A 15,104-nucleotide genomic window follows, 5' to 3' on the forward strand; every position below is an offset into this window, starting at 1 on the left:
AGTTTTGACAAGGTAACTATACAAGAAATCCCAAAGAATATATGCATTCTTGCCTTTTCCTTTAACATGTCTATCAACCTCTTCCACATTGATTTTTATCATCACGGTAAGCTTTTTATGGTAGCCTATGCTTTTGTTTTGTAGATAAAGTTTGTTGGGACATGAAGAGTGTAGTAGAAGTAATATGGAATACTCTTTAATTGTGGGCACCATATTCACCTTGTTGAACATGAAGCATTTGTATGAAGGATCCTAAAACCACATCATAGCTCTAAGAAGCAGTTCAACCACCTTTACTGAGAGAAATAATGCTAAGTCTCCATATTTCTCCTAAAATTTTTCTCGTTTAGTGCTATTTCATTGCTTCCAAATCAAAGTTAAACTGGAAAAGTCATTTTGCTTCAAATTAAGATAAACCTTCTTATGAAAAGTGGACACATAATCTATCAACAAACAATCTCTTTCTTTACTTTGTGTTTCCTCTTATATGATTTTTAAGGCATCATGTTGGACTGATGAGGATTGAGACTGCTCTAAGCTTTGCATAGATGTAATCAAGTTTGTTTTGTCAAAATTGGTATGTGGCAAACAATTTCGTATATGAAAATGTGATGATGTATATGACAAATAATAAGAAGTTTAAACAATTACAACCTATTCCTTCATGTGTCCCTATTTATTTAGGACAATTTTAAATAATGGATGGTAATGGCTCTATCTTAAGGTAGGCTTCTTAAGTCATTTATATGCTGGGTTAGGATAACAAGCTAAAGGTTTTCAAATTGTTGATCACTGTTGTTCATGCTAGACTAGTAAAGCACTTCAATCCTTACTCATGATAAGTTACAAACAGAAAGGATTCAATTTGAGTAAGAGTATTTCGCTAGTCATTGCAGAGGTTAACACCTCACAAGAGCATAGGTACTTTACCCCCTAAGAAAAATAAAGCTTGGGTCTAGAACTCATATTATGATATACATGTGCAATGTGTGACCAAAAATATTTTTCAAACAAATAAAAGAGAAATTAGTCAAATGAATCAATAAAATGAACAAATAAAGAAAACTAGACTATTCAACCAAGACTAGGATCATATTAAAATTAATTTTTAGTTTGTCTCTAGGTCCCCAATAGAGTCACCAACCTATCATAACGATTTTTCATCTGGGGACTCGATCGCTATATGTAAAGATCTAAAAAACGCCATTAATATTTTTTGTTAAGGTGCGATTGGCCACCAATTCTATTTTTGATCTACGAATTTGAGGTTGGATTTAAGAGTACAGTAATGTGAGGATAAGGTTATATCATCCCTACAATACCCGTCTAAAGATGGTACCAATTAATCTTACATGATCCTAAAACGATCTTGTTTGAATAGTCTTTTACTTATTTTTATTATTTATTATTTTTATTATTTAAATATTGAAAATTTTCTAAATTACTTCTAACACTTTCGGTATAACTTAAAAAATTTTCTCACCTCAAGAATATTTTTAAAAAATCACTTATTTTCTTTGAAATGACTCTATCATTGGATTTGTTTTAATTTTTTTTAAATAAATCCTAATTTTCTTACACCGACACTTTTGATATGATTTTAAAAGTTTGAAAGAAAATCACCACTTATGATTACTTTTTAATTTTACTATCAACGAAAATTTTAATTTATTTAGGAATGTTTATTTGTTGTTTTTTTTATTATTATTGAGATAAAAATTTTATTAATTAAATTCTCAAAATATTTCTAGCACTTCTGGACTATTTTGAGAAAAATACATTTCCTAAGATATTTTGATAAAGTCACCACTCTTGACTTTTATTCTTTTATTTATTTTGACAATTTAAGTATTTTATATTTTATGAATTTTTTATTAAAAAGATTTTCAAATAATCTTACCAACATTTTTAGTAAAATTTTGAAAAAAATATTTTTTTAAAAATCACCACTTGTGATTTTATTACTATTATTATTGTCATTTTTTTATATTTTATTTTCCTATTCATCTAAAGTGAATATTATTATTATTATTATTATTATTATTATTATGTAAAATTCTAAAATATTTTCAACACTTTTAGAATATTTTAGAAATTTTCTTTGTGTGGAAAATCGCCACTTGTGATTTTATCTTTTTATTAATAATTTTTTTGGTTTTTGTTATACTTGAAATTTTCTAAAATATTTCTAATACTTTTAAAATATTTTAGAAAATTCTTTTGTGTAAATATTTTTAATAGAATCATCACATGTGATTTTATTGTTATTTTATCATTTTGTTTATTATTTTTTTGTCTTTTTTATATTTTTGTTTATTTTTGTTCATTAAAATTTTAATTACCATTATTTCATATTATTATTTAAGAGGAAGTTAAGATTTTGAATTTTCCTAAATTTATTTTTTTAACAATTATTTTAAATTAATTTCAATGAAAATTTTTTATACTTTCTATTATTTATTTTATTTTTCTATCAAAAGTTTATACAAAAATAAAATAAAAATAATAAAAAAATCATAAATTAAATAATGGAAATATATAAAAAAAATTTAACAAAAATGAAAAATAAAAAAATTATGATGAAAATACCTAAACTACCTTTGGTCAACATTGGTCTAGGGACAGTTTAGCAGCTCAGTCAACCAATTCAACGATTCTCTGATAGTTCAATAGTCCAACACCAGTTCAGGTGAACTGGTCAGCATAGAGTAGGTCACGAGTTGAAACACAAATCCCGGGTTGGGTCACGGGTCACAAGCAAATCCTAATCCCTAAAACATCATTTTGCTTTTTTTTTTTTTGGCAACATTATAAAAACTCAAAAAAAAAAATTATTTCATTTTCTTTCTTCTCTCTCTCTCCCTTAGACTTTTTTTCTCTAGCTCCAACTGGCAACCCCTATTCTAGAATCCAATGCCAGTGTGTCATGCCATCAACCGATAGCTGTTATCGTTCATCAGTTGCCAAAAAGCTCCAAAACTCCAAAAAACCTTCCATTCAACCCCTTAAACATGAATCTGGGTCTAGTTTTATAAAATATGGCTCCAAATTACACAAATTTGGCTTGGAAAATTCGGCTAAAATGATTTTTTTTGTTTAATTTTTTTGTTTTTTATTTACTTTGTGCTTCTGACAATATTGGTTCCCATTTCAAGGATTGTGTTTTTTTTTGTTTTTATTTGTTTAGTTTTTTTTTGCTTTTGAGTTTTTGGACAGAAATTTTTTTTTTTTGGGGTTAAGCAAAGCCACTTTTTTTTTTTTTTTGCAAGGTTTCTTCTTTTATGGGTTTTGTTTTCCTGTTTCTATGGATTTTTTTGTTTTTGGCTCTATTTAAATCCTAAAACCTATATCCTTTTATTCTTTCGTTAGGCTACAGCCTTTTTTATAAAACAATCACTTAATTATCATTTTCTTATATATAAATATTAATTGTTGTTTTATATCCCAAAAACCTCTTTTTAATAAGATTGCTATAATATATATATACATATATATGTATATATGTATGTATGTATGTATGTGTGTGTGTATGTGTGTTAGATAATTCTTAATATAAATAATTTTGTTAGATTTAGAAAATGAAATATTTTATAATAGAAGAAAATTCGGCATACATTGTAAATATTTTATATAATCTAAAATCAATTGATAATAAATGAAAAGGTCTAACCTATGTATAAAACCATAAAAAATGTAAATTTTAACTAATATAAAATTACACAATTCAACAATATATACGTATAGTCCTTTAGACTCATAGCCCTTAAAACTTTAGCAAATCTATTATTTACCAATAAGCTTTTGCATTAAGACAATAACTTGTGCTGATAAAATGTATAATATGTATTTGTAATTAGATGAAGTATGTGATCGGAGTGAATTCCCACAAGAAATCTGGTGATGCTAAAAGTCAATTATGCTTAGCACATGGGATAAAAATAGGTAAAAGGGAAAACAATAGAGTGATAGAAACATGGAATATTGTCATATATATTTGTTTCTTATCTCATACCTTGCTCATTTTAAGAGGAGGAATTCGTATCAAACAAGTAAAGCATCTTTGATAGAATTTCAAATGTATCCTTGAAGATGGCAATTGTAACAAAATGGTTAAACATTACTCAAATTGTCCATCTTGAAATTCGAATATAAACCTTTCAAGATCGATTTTAAGATTATGATCGTTGTAACGTTTCATTGAGTTTTTTTGGACCAATCATTGAGAATGTTAACAAAATTGTTAAATTACTTTTCATTTACCTTTTTTTTTTCAATTATCTTGAAAAATTAAATTAACTATAAAAAATAAAAAAATAAAAAAATAAAACACTTTCCTTCAAAGCTAGTTTTTATGTATACTGTGTACCGTACACATGGTAACCTAGCTTATTACGAAAGCCAAAGGTATGTCATTTTCTAGTCGTAGTTTTGCACCTAAGAACTTGAAATCAAGAATGAAAAAAAAAAAAAAAAAAAAAAAAAAAAAAAAAAAAAAAAAACTTGAAAAGAGTATCAAAAACTAACTCTTCTTTGGCTAAAAAAGTGGGTAAAAAAAGGTATACATTCAATCAAATTAGGTAAATATAGTTTTAACAAACTACTACTGGATTAAATAAAACGAACAAACAAAAGGGAAAGAGCAGTTGAAAATTAAATCATCTCAACATTGCTTTGCCAAGTTTGATTAAAATTTTGGAAACTTTTGCTTACATCAATTGTGTTGAAATCTAAAGCCCCATAAACATTTCTTTGTAGTCCCTAAATGTGCCTAATCTTCGTTAATAAAAAATTGGGTTATGCCATTTGTAGAATCTGATTTTTTTTTTTTTTTACATTTGGGAAAAATACCTTTGTAATTATTTTAACCTTCAAGAATGTTTATATCATACGTCTAATTGGAATCAAATAATTTGGACATGTTATAGCAATTCTGTTAAATTCTTTTTGGCACGTAAAATTCACAAAAGATAAATAATTACTTTAACCCTGAGTTAAAGAAAAAATATTGGGTATTACCTCTCTCACTAAATAGCACAAACTAGAGCTGGAAAAAATAGAAAACCGATTCATATTGTAGTTTTTAGGATTTTAGAATAGCTTTTTTCTCAAAAATCAATTTAAATTATAATGTTTAATTTGATTCAGATCAAGTGTTAAATATTCATTTGATTTTATTTTTAACTCATGTTTAACAAACACAGTTGATCAGAAGGTGGATGTTAAGCTACTATGGAAGAGTTGGCCCATTTCTTTTATTGACAAGCTGGTCAAATTCTTGTTGCTCCCTTCTTACAAGGTGGGTAAGTGATTTATTCCGTGAAAGAGCAGCTGTTTAGCAAATAACAATGCTTCTAAATAAGTTCCAAATAATTTCAATCTTAAAGCTCATGGAGCTGTTTTTCTTCTATTAATACCTAAGATTTCTTTAATAATTAAATTGTTGCTTCACTTTATGTACAATTAATCATGTGTTAAATTTCTTGGATTACAATTTGGAGATAATTAGTTTTTTATAAGCAAGCAATTTTATTTATTAAAAGATAAGAAAACCGTAATACTATCACATCATGAAAACTATATTAGCCAATTTAGGTAGGAAACAAAGAATCATATACGAAAATCCAAAATTTAATTAAATGATTCATAAAATTATTCTTAAAAAATAATATTTAATAAATTTAAAATTTAAATTCAAGCAGCTATAATTCTTTTTTCTATCCCAAATTACGACTTCCTTCGTAAAAATAATACATAAAAAAGTAAAAATAATTAGGTTTTGCCTAAAATGAATTATGATCATACTAGAGTTACTATTTATTTATTTATTTTAGGGTCCAATTTGTTTTTATTTAGTAGTGAAGGAAGTAAACGCAACTCCCTATGTAAGGCATTGATCAAAATTCAAAAGGTTATCCAATTTCTACATATTTCAAATTCCAACACTTCTTAAATGGCAGTAAAAATTACATCTACATCGTGTTGCCTTTATTTATTTAACAATGTTTTTGTTTATCATTAATATGTGAGTTCTATAATTTTAATTGTTGTACCATAATATTTTGAGAAACTTTTTTTTAATAATAATAGAACAACTTTAAATACGTAGGTGACAACTTGAACAACTTAGGTTAGGTTTGGCATAAGTGCATGTTAGGGGAGGTGAGACCTTAGATATTTTAGATTTGAGGTTTGATGCTTTTATTTGGTATTGGAAAAATGAATTCAACAAGTTGTTTAGGTTTACTTTTGAATGCGTACATTTTCATTTATTTTTACCTCAACTTATTCGCACTCTCTCGATTCAATTTGTTAAATACAAATCATTCTTGTTTTATTTTGTTAATATCTTGTACTACACAAGAAACGTAAAGCTTTTTCATCATTTCCATCTCCAAATTCAGATTTAAAAAAAAAATTCCAAATTAGAGTACTAAGTTTTAAAGGCATTCCCATCGAGATAAAAAAAAAAAAAAAACATTTTCTATATATATTTTATAATACTATTTTAGATATTTTAATTTTTATTTAAATTTAATTATTTTCGAAAGATTTTAAATATGTATTCTTTTACTTTTATTTGATACATTCAAAATATTATTTTAAAAAACTCTTCTTTCTATCAACCAAAATAACCCACCCTTATAAATGCTATATAATATTATTGTTAAGCTTGTTTCTAATAAATTAAAATAAAAAAAAGGTTTATTTATTTAATTTTTTTTAGCAACACATGGTTAGGTGGGCCTATGCTTAAGGTGGGATGTGGTCCCTAGGACGTTAAATAAACTAGGCCTTTTTATCAGGGGCAATGGCGCTGACCCATGCGAAATGACGTCTTTCTTAGCATTTGGACGCTGATGTTTAACCAGAATCTCATCATTATATTCCATTCCATAGTTTCATACCAAAAAAATTTGGAGAATTTCATTTCACTTCTTTCATTTATTTGGGACAGCAGCATGCATGCCTCGTCGGGTATTTTATTGTTTTGGGGCCAATACCACCAAATCTTGATGATATGAGGGTTTTTTTTACTAAAACATATTCAAATATCTCACTACTTAAATAATAAATATTCATAAAATTGTTATTTGTGAGTATTCATCGAAATGTCTAGAAAATAACCTTACTAGTCTAAATACATTTGTAATATTAATATTTTTTTACAAAAAAAAATCGTAATGAGAATAACAAAGTATTAATATTTAAATTTTAAATTTATTAAATGTGATCTTTTTAAAATGATTATATAAATAAATTGAATTAATCACTGAATTCAATATAAATAAAACTTTAAGATATTTTTATTTTGTGGCAAAATATAATGAGGAAAAGGATAAGAAAATTTGAGAGAAAGCATGAACTACATGTGAAAATTTTGGGCTTGGGCTTCTATTGGGTTTGGCGGTTTGTGAAAAAGAACTAAATGGATAAAAGAGGTTCGTTCACTTTCAAATTATTTTATACAAGAACTACTTTCCTGCTCAGCTTTTTTGCTGATTTAATTTTAAGATTTTGCTAATAAACATTTTTATTATTTTTTTAATTTGATTAAATGACGATATATATTATATTAAATACAATAACTGATTATGGAAAAAATATAATAATTAATAATTAATTTAATAAATTTTAATTTCGCAATTGAGTCAATGATAAATGCAAAGTAGTTATTCAAAAAATCAAATTCAGATCTTTTTCTCTCCCCTCTTTAAAAAAAATCTATAATTTATATTCAACTCAATATAGTCTTGCAAACTAGTCATATTTTGGTACAACGAAAATACCATTCTTTCTTCAGTTGAATTTATTTAGTTACCGTATAGCTGAAAATGGTTTTAAGAGTTTAAATGCTTAAAGCGAACAGCACTAATCATAGAAGATATTTTCAGTAATTTGGTAGGTGTTGTGTTTCCTAGTCTACTTTCATAAATATTAAGTTATCTTGTCTTGTTTTTTCATTTATACTTGTCCTTTTCAATTCCTGTCAATGAATAAAAGAATTGGGAAATTCTAACCATTGGAACGTATGGCTGAAGTATTATATAAAACATATGCAAATTCTAGCCATTGGATGTCTCATTTAGAGTGCAACGACTAACGTATTATATAGCTTAAGCATGTGTCACATACACTTAAGCTTTAGCTTTAGCTTGTGCAGCTCATGAATCCAGGAATTGGCTCTTCATGGGCAGGTTGTGACACAGTCATTTACTGGAAATTTTAAGCAAAGCCCGGATTGTTCGTACATGCCAGTGGCATGGCTTGTCATATGTCACGTTAACATCTGTCACTATTATTTACAATATGTAGGATATTGATCAAATAAACCCCACCAACGATACTGGAAGGGGTTTCTTCGATCTTCTCTAACTCCTCTTTTCATTTTTGCTATGATAGAAATAAGCATCAAAGTAAACAATAACATCTCTGTGGATAAACAGGTATCCACAACTACAACCCAAATAGTCATGCAGCAAACAAAACCAAAGTACTTCTCTGCAAACTTTCCTGCAGTGTCATTAAGAATTTCTTATTGGATCTGATATGATAATCAATCTGTTAACCGAGTCTAATCACTCCTATCTATAATAAGATTTTCTAAGTAAAATACACCACCAGACTTGTTGCTTAATGATCGTCGAAGTGAAGTCTTAATTGTTCTAATCACAACCAAAATAGCTATGATTTTCAAATGCCTGGCTATGGGCACAATAGCATATGCATGAACATTAAGCATCAAGCATAGAACAATAGAAAAAAACCTACAGGCAAGATTGTCTAGTAATTAAAAAAAAACTGTGTGGTTTAAGGCCTTCAAGAAAGAAAAAAACACATCTCGAATGCTTATGCTCGTGCAAACAGCAAAGAATAGAGGAAATTCTCAAGATACTTTACTAAACCAGAAAGCTCAGTCCTGCCCCCTAAAAATGATTCAGAATTAAAACTAGCTAGACGTACTAAATGGGTTGACTTATTCATTGCTCATCCAAACAGCAAATTTTATCTTGTTTATTGCACAAAAACGACAGAAAATATGTATTAAAATTTTTTCTGTAATGAACAAGCTATTTAGACGATGCAGGCAACCGGCAACAATACATAATATGGCCAGACACCGCTTCTAAAATAGAGGTTAGAACTTTAATCTTTGGAAAGATTTTGGAGTCTTTAACCCCCATCTTGGATTGCTTATCTATAATGAAGCTAACAGAGTTCAAGTACTTTCAATCTGCCTAACAGGATTTCCACTTTCTTAAAAGTTCTTCATATACCCCTTCCTTTTTTGCTCTGCTAAGGCTCTGTTTCAATTTTGACAATGTGGCAGATGTGACCTTGATTCCTTTCTCAATCATACCCTCAGCATACTTTACTGCCTCAGGAAGCTTGTTTGCATCACGAAGCCCAACAATCAACAGATTTCCAGTCTCCTCCAATTCAGAATCATAATTCTCTATCATGAATTTCCAAACTTTTATAGCCATATAAGGGTCCCCAATGTCAATAAAAATCTTAACCGCCGCAATACAATTTGTTTTACTTGGAAAAAACTCGTTTTTAACCATTTCATTGAACAGCAGTGAAGCCTCCTTCAACTTCCTATTCTTAATCAAGAAATAAAACAACACATTATACGATTGCAAATCAGGAAATGCCCCAGTATAAACCATCTCATCCAACATCTTTTTTGCCAAATCCGTATAATTCTTGGAACAATACAAAGCAATCATTGAATTATACATCTCGGTATCTGGCATAATCCCAACTTTATCCACCATCGCCTTCCAAATCAACTCGGCTGCCCTAACATTACCAACTTTCTGAAAACCGTCAAGTACTTCCTTAAAAAACTTCATTCCCGGATAACACTTCCTCTCATGCAGTATATCAACATACTTCAAAACCTCATTAATTCCATCCTTCCCCTTAATCAAAGTACTCAGAAACGAATCATAAGCGGGTACATTCCTAGGATCCCACCCTATTTCCATAACCATCTCTTCAAAAGTCTCTTTTGCTAAACTGATATCCCCTTCTTTCTCCCACCCTTCTAGCAAAATCGCGTAACTATCCAAATCCGGCCTAATCCTAGTTTTAGCCACTCTCAAAAATTCCAAACCATCAATCGTTTTACCTTCCCTACAAATAGCGCTAATCAAAGAATTCAAAGCCACAACATCTCTAACACAGCCGTACTGTTCCATAACTTCGAAAGTTAAAACAGCTTCCTTAACTTTGTCAAAACTAACATAACTACTAAAAATAGAAGCAAAAGTAGCCAAAGAAACTAACCCTTCTTTCTTCATGGACTTAACGGCGTCCCACATTGCATCGAATAGACCGTTCTTACCCAACAAGTCGACGACGATGTTCCATGAATAAGGGGAATGTTGGTGTTGGAGTTGGTAGCCAGACCAACGGAAGAACTTGACGGCTAGGGAAGGGAAAGAGTAGGAGAGTTTGAGAACGTTTTCGACGTCGAGTTGGGTTACGCGGAGGCCGGTGTCTTCTAAAAGGTTTTCGACAGCGGATGAAGGGGTGGTAGAAATGATTTCGCAGAGAAGTTTGACTTTGGGGTGGAGGTTTGGGGTTGTTTGGTAGGAAGGGAAAATAGGGCGTTTTAGGGGCGATGGGTTTTGGGGTGGCGGTGAAGGAGAGCGCTGGGAATGTGATCTTTTCTTGTTTTTAACCATTTTAAGGGATTGGGTTGATCTTTGTTTGGGGTTTAGGGGGAATTGAAGGGAGACTTGTGGCGGAGATAGAGAGGGCGGAGTGATCGGAGCAAGGAAGGAAATTGCGACTGGAAAGAGAATATGAATTTAGGGAAAAAAAAAATTGGCAAAGTTATTGAGGGTTTGTTGGATGTCGTCATGGACTTATTTATGGACCGTATAGTTCAGCAAACCGAATTATTTTAAAAGCCAGTTTGAGGTGTTATTTTATTGATATTTCATTTTAATTTTAAAATAAATTAAAATTATTAATATAAAATATGTTTTTTATATTTTTAAAAAATCGATTTTAATATTTTTAATATTAAAAATTAATATTAAAAAATATATAAATAATTTATTTTTTTTTTTAAATAGATTAATTGCATGTAAACAAATAATATGTTTAGTAAAAACTCTAATCATTAGTCAAAATATTTTTTGATAACTTTTTGTTATATTTAATATAGGTTAATTATAAAATCTTACGTTTTTAAAAGACCAAGGTTGATATATCCCATTCTTTTTAATAAATGACTGTTGATATCCTCGATTCAATCAAGTGATATCATAGATTAAATCTTTGACTTTTAAGTATTATTTAAAATTTATAATTATAAATATTTAATTTTATTTAAATTATTTTAATTTGGAGTAACTTTTATGATTTAAATAATTTAATTTAAATTAATTTAAACTTGATAATTAAATTAATCTGTGTCAAGCTTATTTCGAATTAATTGTCAAATTCAGTTTTATTTGAGTCAAGATTTAATTTAATCAAGATTAATTCAAATTTTAATTATTTGAACTTAAAAGATTCAATAAAAGCCCAAACTTTAAATTCATGATCAAATTAAATTTCAAAATCTTATTTTATTTTTATTATTATTGTTATTATTGTTATTTTTTTTATTTATTGAATATATTAAAAAATAACAAAATGACAAAAAAAAAAGGACAAATGCAAGAAAACAAAAAAAATTGCAAAAAACCGGAAGAAATGGCCGGCAACTTGTTGCCATAATATGTCAAAATCCTTATGAGCTTTAGTTCCAATACCCTACCATGCTAAAAAACCTTTGAACTGTTGTTACAAATTGCCATATACAAATATTCAAGGATGAAAATACACAGGAAAGGGGGATGGCCAAAAATTTTCTAAAAAAAAAAATGACCAAGCTCTTTTGAAAAAAAAAAAAAAAACCCTCTCCAAACCTTCTGCCTATTCCATCACTCAATCAATACCATGTAAGAACGCACCATCCACAACATCTATACCAACTACAAAAAGCCCTCGATCGGGGCCCCGGCCAACCCCTCCTTAACACTTAACAACCCTTTCCAAAGCCACTCCAGGACCTTTGCCAACCCTCTTCCAAAACACCACAACATCCCTCTAAGTCATTAACCATCACCATATAACCCTCATACAAATCATAGCCTTTTCTCTGCCAATACACACACTACTACACCACCCACAAACCAAAAACCTCTCGATTGCTCAAGCATTAACAACCAAGAACCAATCACCAGCATTAAGCCAAACACCAACATCAACCTTACACACCACAAAACAGCCTTTTCTCATCCAAAAATGTACCTTGCCAAAGTAAAAAACCACCATTAACAACTTCCCATAGCCATATCTAACCAAAAATTCCCCTTTTGATTTTCTACAACCAAAAATCACCTCCACCAAAACCACCAGAAAACACCCAAAAAAGTAAAATAAATAAGCACATCTTAACACCAAAAAAAAAAAAAAAGTGAATAGAAGAAGAAGAGGAGCTTCGTTTTGGGCGACTCTAAAAGAACTTTGGGTTGGGTTTTTTATGTAGAAAGAGGTCATGAGGAAGGGAAATACATACTGGAAGAAGAGTTTAGTACGAGCAGTGGAGGTAGTAGTTTTTGGTGGTTTTGTCAGGATTTTAAATATAAATCTAGCATTATTCAAGTTGATTCTTGAAAAACTGAGGCCAAATACGAGAAGAGCAAATCAAGAAGAAGTCGTGGCTAAAATTTGAAGTAAAAAAAAGGCTAGTCAAAAGCTACGTCGATGATGAAGAGTAGTGGCGAGGACGACGTAAGGGCGCCAAAAACTAGGATCATGAAAAGTTTTTTTTTTTTTTAAGGAAAAGAAATGAAATATATATATATATATACTTAAAGTTTTTATAGCTTTAAAAAAAAAAAAAAAGAGGTTACCAAACGGGTCAACTCAACCTGCGCCTAGTGTTCAGCCTAAGTCCATAGCGACCCAACCTAGTGGCTCAACTTGAACCCGTTTTGAAACTTTTTACCAGATCCAGAGAGAGCTTAGCCTATAGCCCATTCAAATTTGGGTCTTCTTTTGACCATTGGTCTTGTTTTGGGGAGATAACCCAAAAGCTCCATTTCTGTTTTTTTTTTATTATTATTTTTTACTTATCTTGTCTTATTTACATTTAATTGTATTAATATTTATAGAGGTTGGATCATAAAATACATAAATAAATATGTTAAAAATGATATATTTTTCATGGATGGTCATTTAAATTTTTTTTAAATATTATTATCATAAAGGTCTAATAAAAAAAAAATAATAATGATAAGAGACCTATCCAAATGATGAGATTTTAAAGAAATTTGTATAGTAATTTTTATAAAATTTCTAGGTGATAAGATTTATTAAATATTGCTAGCATATTAGAGTATTTATAAATTTTTTTAATACAATAAAAACTTTTATTTTCTCTTAAAAATAATAAAAAGAAAAAAAAAATAAACAAAATTTTCTTGAATAATGAATAAATGAAATATGTACACTAACATTTCATTATTTGCATTGTATACATGTAACTTAATTTTTGAAATATAAACATGAGCCTTTGATAATGAGATTTTAGAGAAGTTTAAGTATTAAGTATCTTGTTTTGGGGAGGTAGCCCAAAAGCTCCATTTTTGGTATATTTTTTTCTTTTTATTTTTTACATATCTTATCTTATTTACATTTAATTGTATTAATATTTATAGAGGTTGGATCATAAAATACATAAATAAATATGTGAAAAATGATATTTTTTCATGGATGGTCATTTTATTTTTTTTAAATATTATTATCACAAAAGGTCTAATAAAAAAATAATAATAATGATAAGAGACCCCTCCTAATGATAAGATTTTAAAGAAATTGGCATAGTGATTCTTATAAAATCTCTAGTTAAGAAGATTTATTAAATACTACTAGCATATTGAAGTATTTATAAAACTTTTTAATATAATAAAAACTTTTATTTTCTCTTAAAAATAATAAAAAGAAAAAAAAAATAAACAAAATTTTCTCGTATAATGAATAAATGAAATATGTACACTAACATTTCATTATTTACATTGTATGCATGTAACTTAATTTTTGAAATGTAAACACGAGCTTTCAATGATGAGATTTTAAAGAAATTCAAGTATCGATTTTCAAAAAATCCCTAGGTGAAATATTTTTTTTTAAACTATGACCAAAATATTGAGATATTTAAGAGAATTTTCAATAAAAAAATTTCTTGTTTATTGTTCCTACAAAAAAAAATTTTATACAATACAATAATTTTATAAATAAACCTATGTACATCATATTTCATCTATACATATTATTTCTAAAAAACAGATAAAATCTTCGAAGATGAGATTTAAAAAAAAATTGAATAGTAATTTTTTAAAAATCTCTAAGTGATAAAATTTATCTAAAACACCACCAATGTATTGAAGCATTTAGAATAATTTTCAATAATAATATCTCGTTTTTCTAATAAATAAAATAATAAATTAAATTTATTTGGATTAAATTATAGACATTATATTTTATTATAAACATAGTAAATATTGATTTTAAAAATAAATATGAATTACCAAGATTCGAGTGGTGATTCTTAAAAAAATTTTAGATGAGAAAGTTTCTATTAAAAATTACCAAAATATCAAAATATTTTAGCGATTTTTCAATATGTAAGGTTCTTATTTAGTTTTCAAACACACAACTATAAATAAAACTATATTTTACTGTAATAAAAAAATAAAAAATTAATTTTAAATACCTATATTAAGATTAGTTTTGTCAAAATTAAAAAATAATATATAATTAATTGGTATCGAATGCTGTAAAGTGCTAATTTTCTCCTACGCGTAATCAATTTCTAAATTAAAATTATTTTCGCATATCTAAAGAAATTATTTTCAATAAGTTTTAATTAATTTTAAAATTTTATTAAAAGATAAGTTTTAATAGGTCGTCAATCATACCTAATCAAAAATAATTTGTAATGATTTTTTTTTATTTTTTAAAAATTCATCTAGCAATTTCAAAACCTTTATGACAATAAATATAATTTGTTATTAAAGAAATTATTTGATAGTTAT

General features: G+C 27.9%; 1 protein-coding gene across 1 annotated transcript; it reads right to left on the minus strand.

Annotated features, from left to right (window-relative positions):
- Positions 1-8,958: 8,958 nt before the first annotated feature.
- Positions 8,959-10,874, minus strand: LOC111313587 (pentatricopeptide repeat-containing protein At5g15010, mitochondrial-like). Its single transcript, XM_089752886.1, has one exon. It carries the CDS (start codon positions 10,692-10,694, stop codon positions 9,237-9,239), a length of 1,458 nt encoding a protein of 485 aa, XP_089609012.1. The 5' UTR covers positions 10,695-10,874; the 3' UTR covers positions 8,959-9,236.
- Positions 10,875-15,104: the final 4,230 nt, after the last annotated feature.

Source organism: Durio zibethinus, chromosome 23 (assembly GCF_047325235.1).
Source record: "Durio zibethinus cultivar Kanyao isolate XHJ-2024 chromosome 23, ASM4732523v1, whole genome shotgun sequence".
In the NCBI taxonomy this organism is placed as follows: Eukaryota; Viridiplantae; Streptophyta; class Magnoliopsida; order Malvales; family Malvaceae; genus Durio; species Durio zibethinus.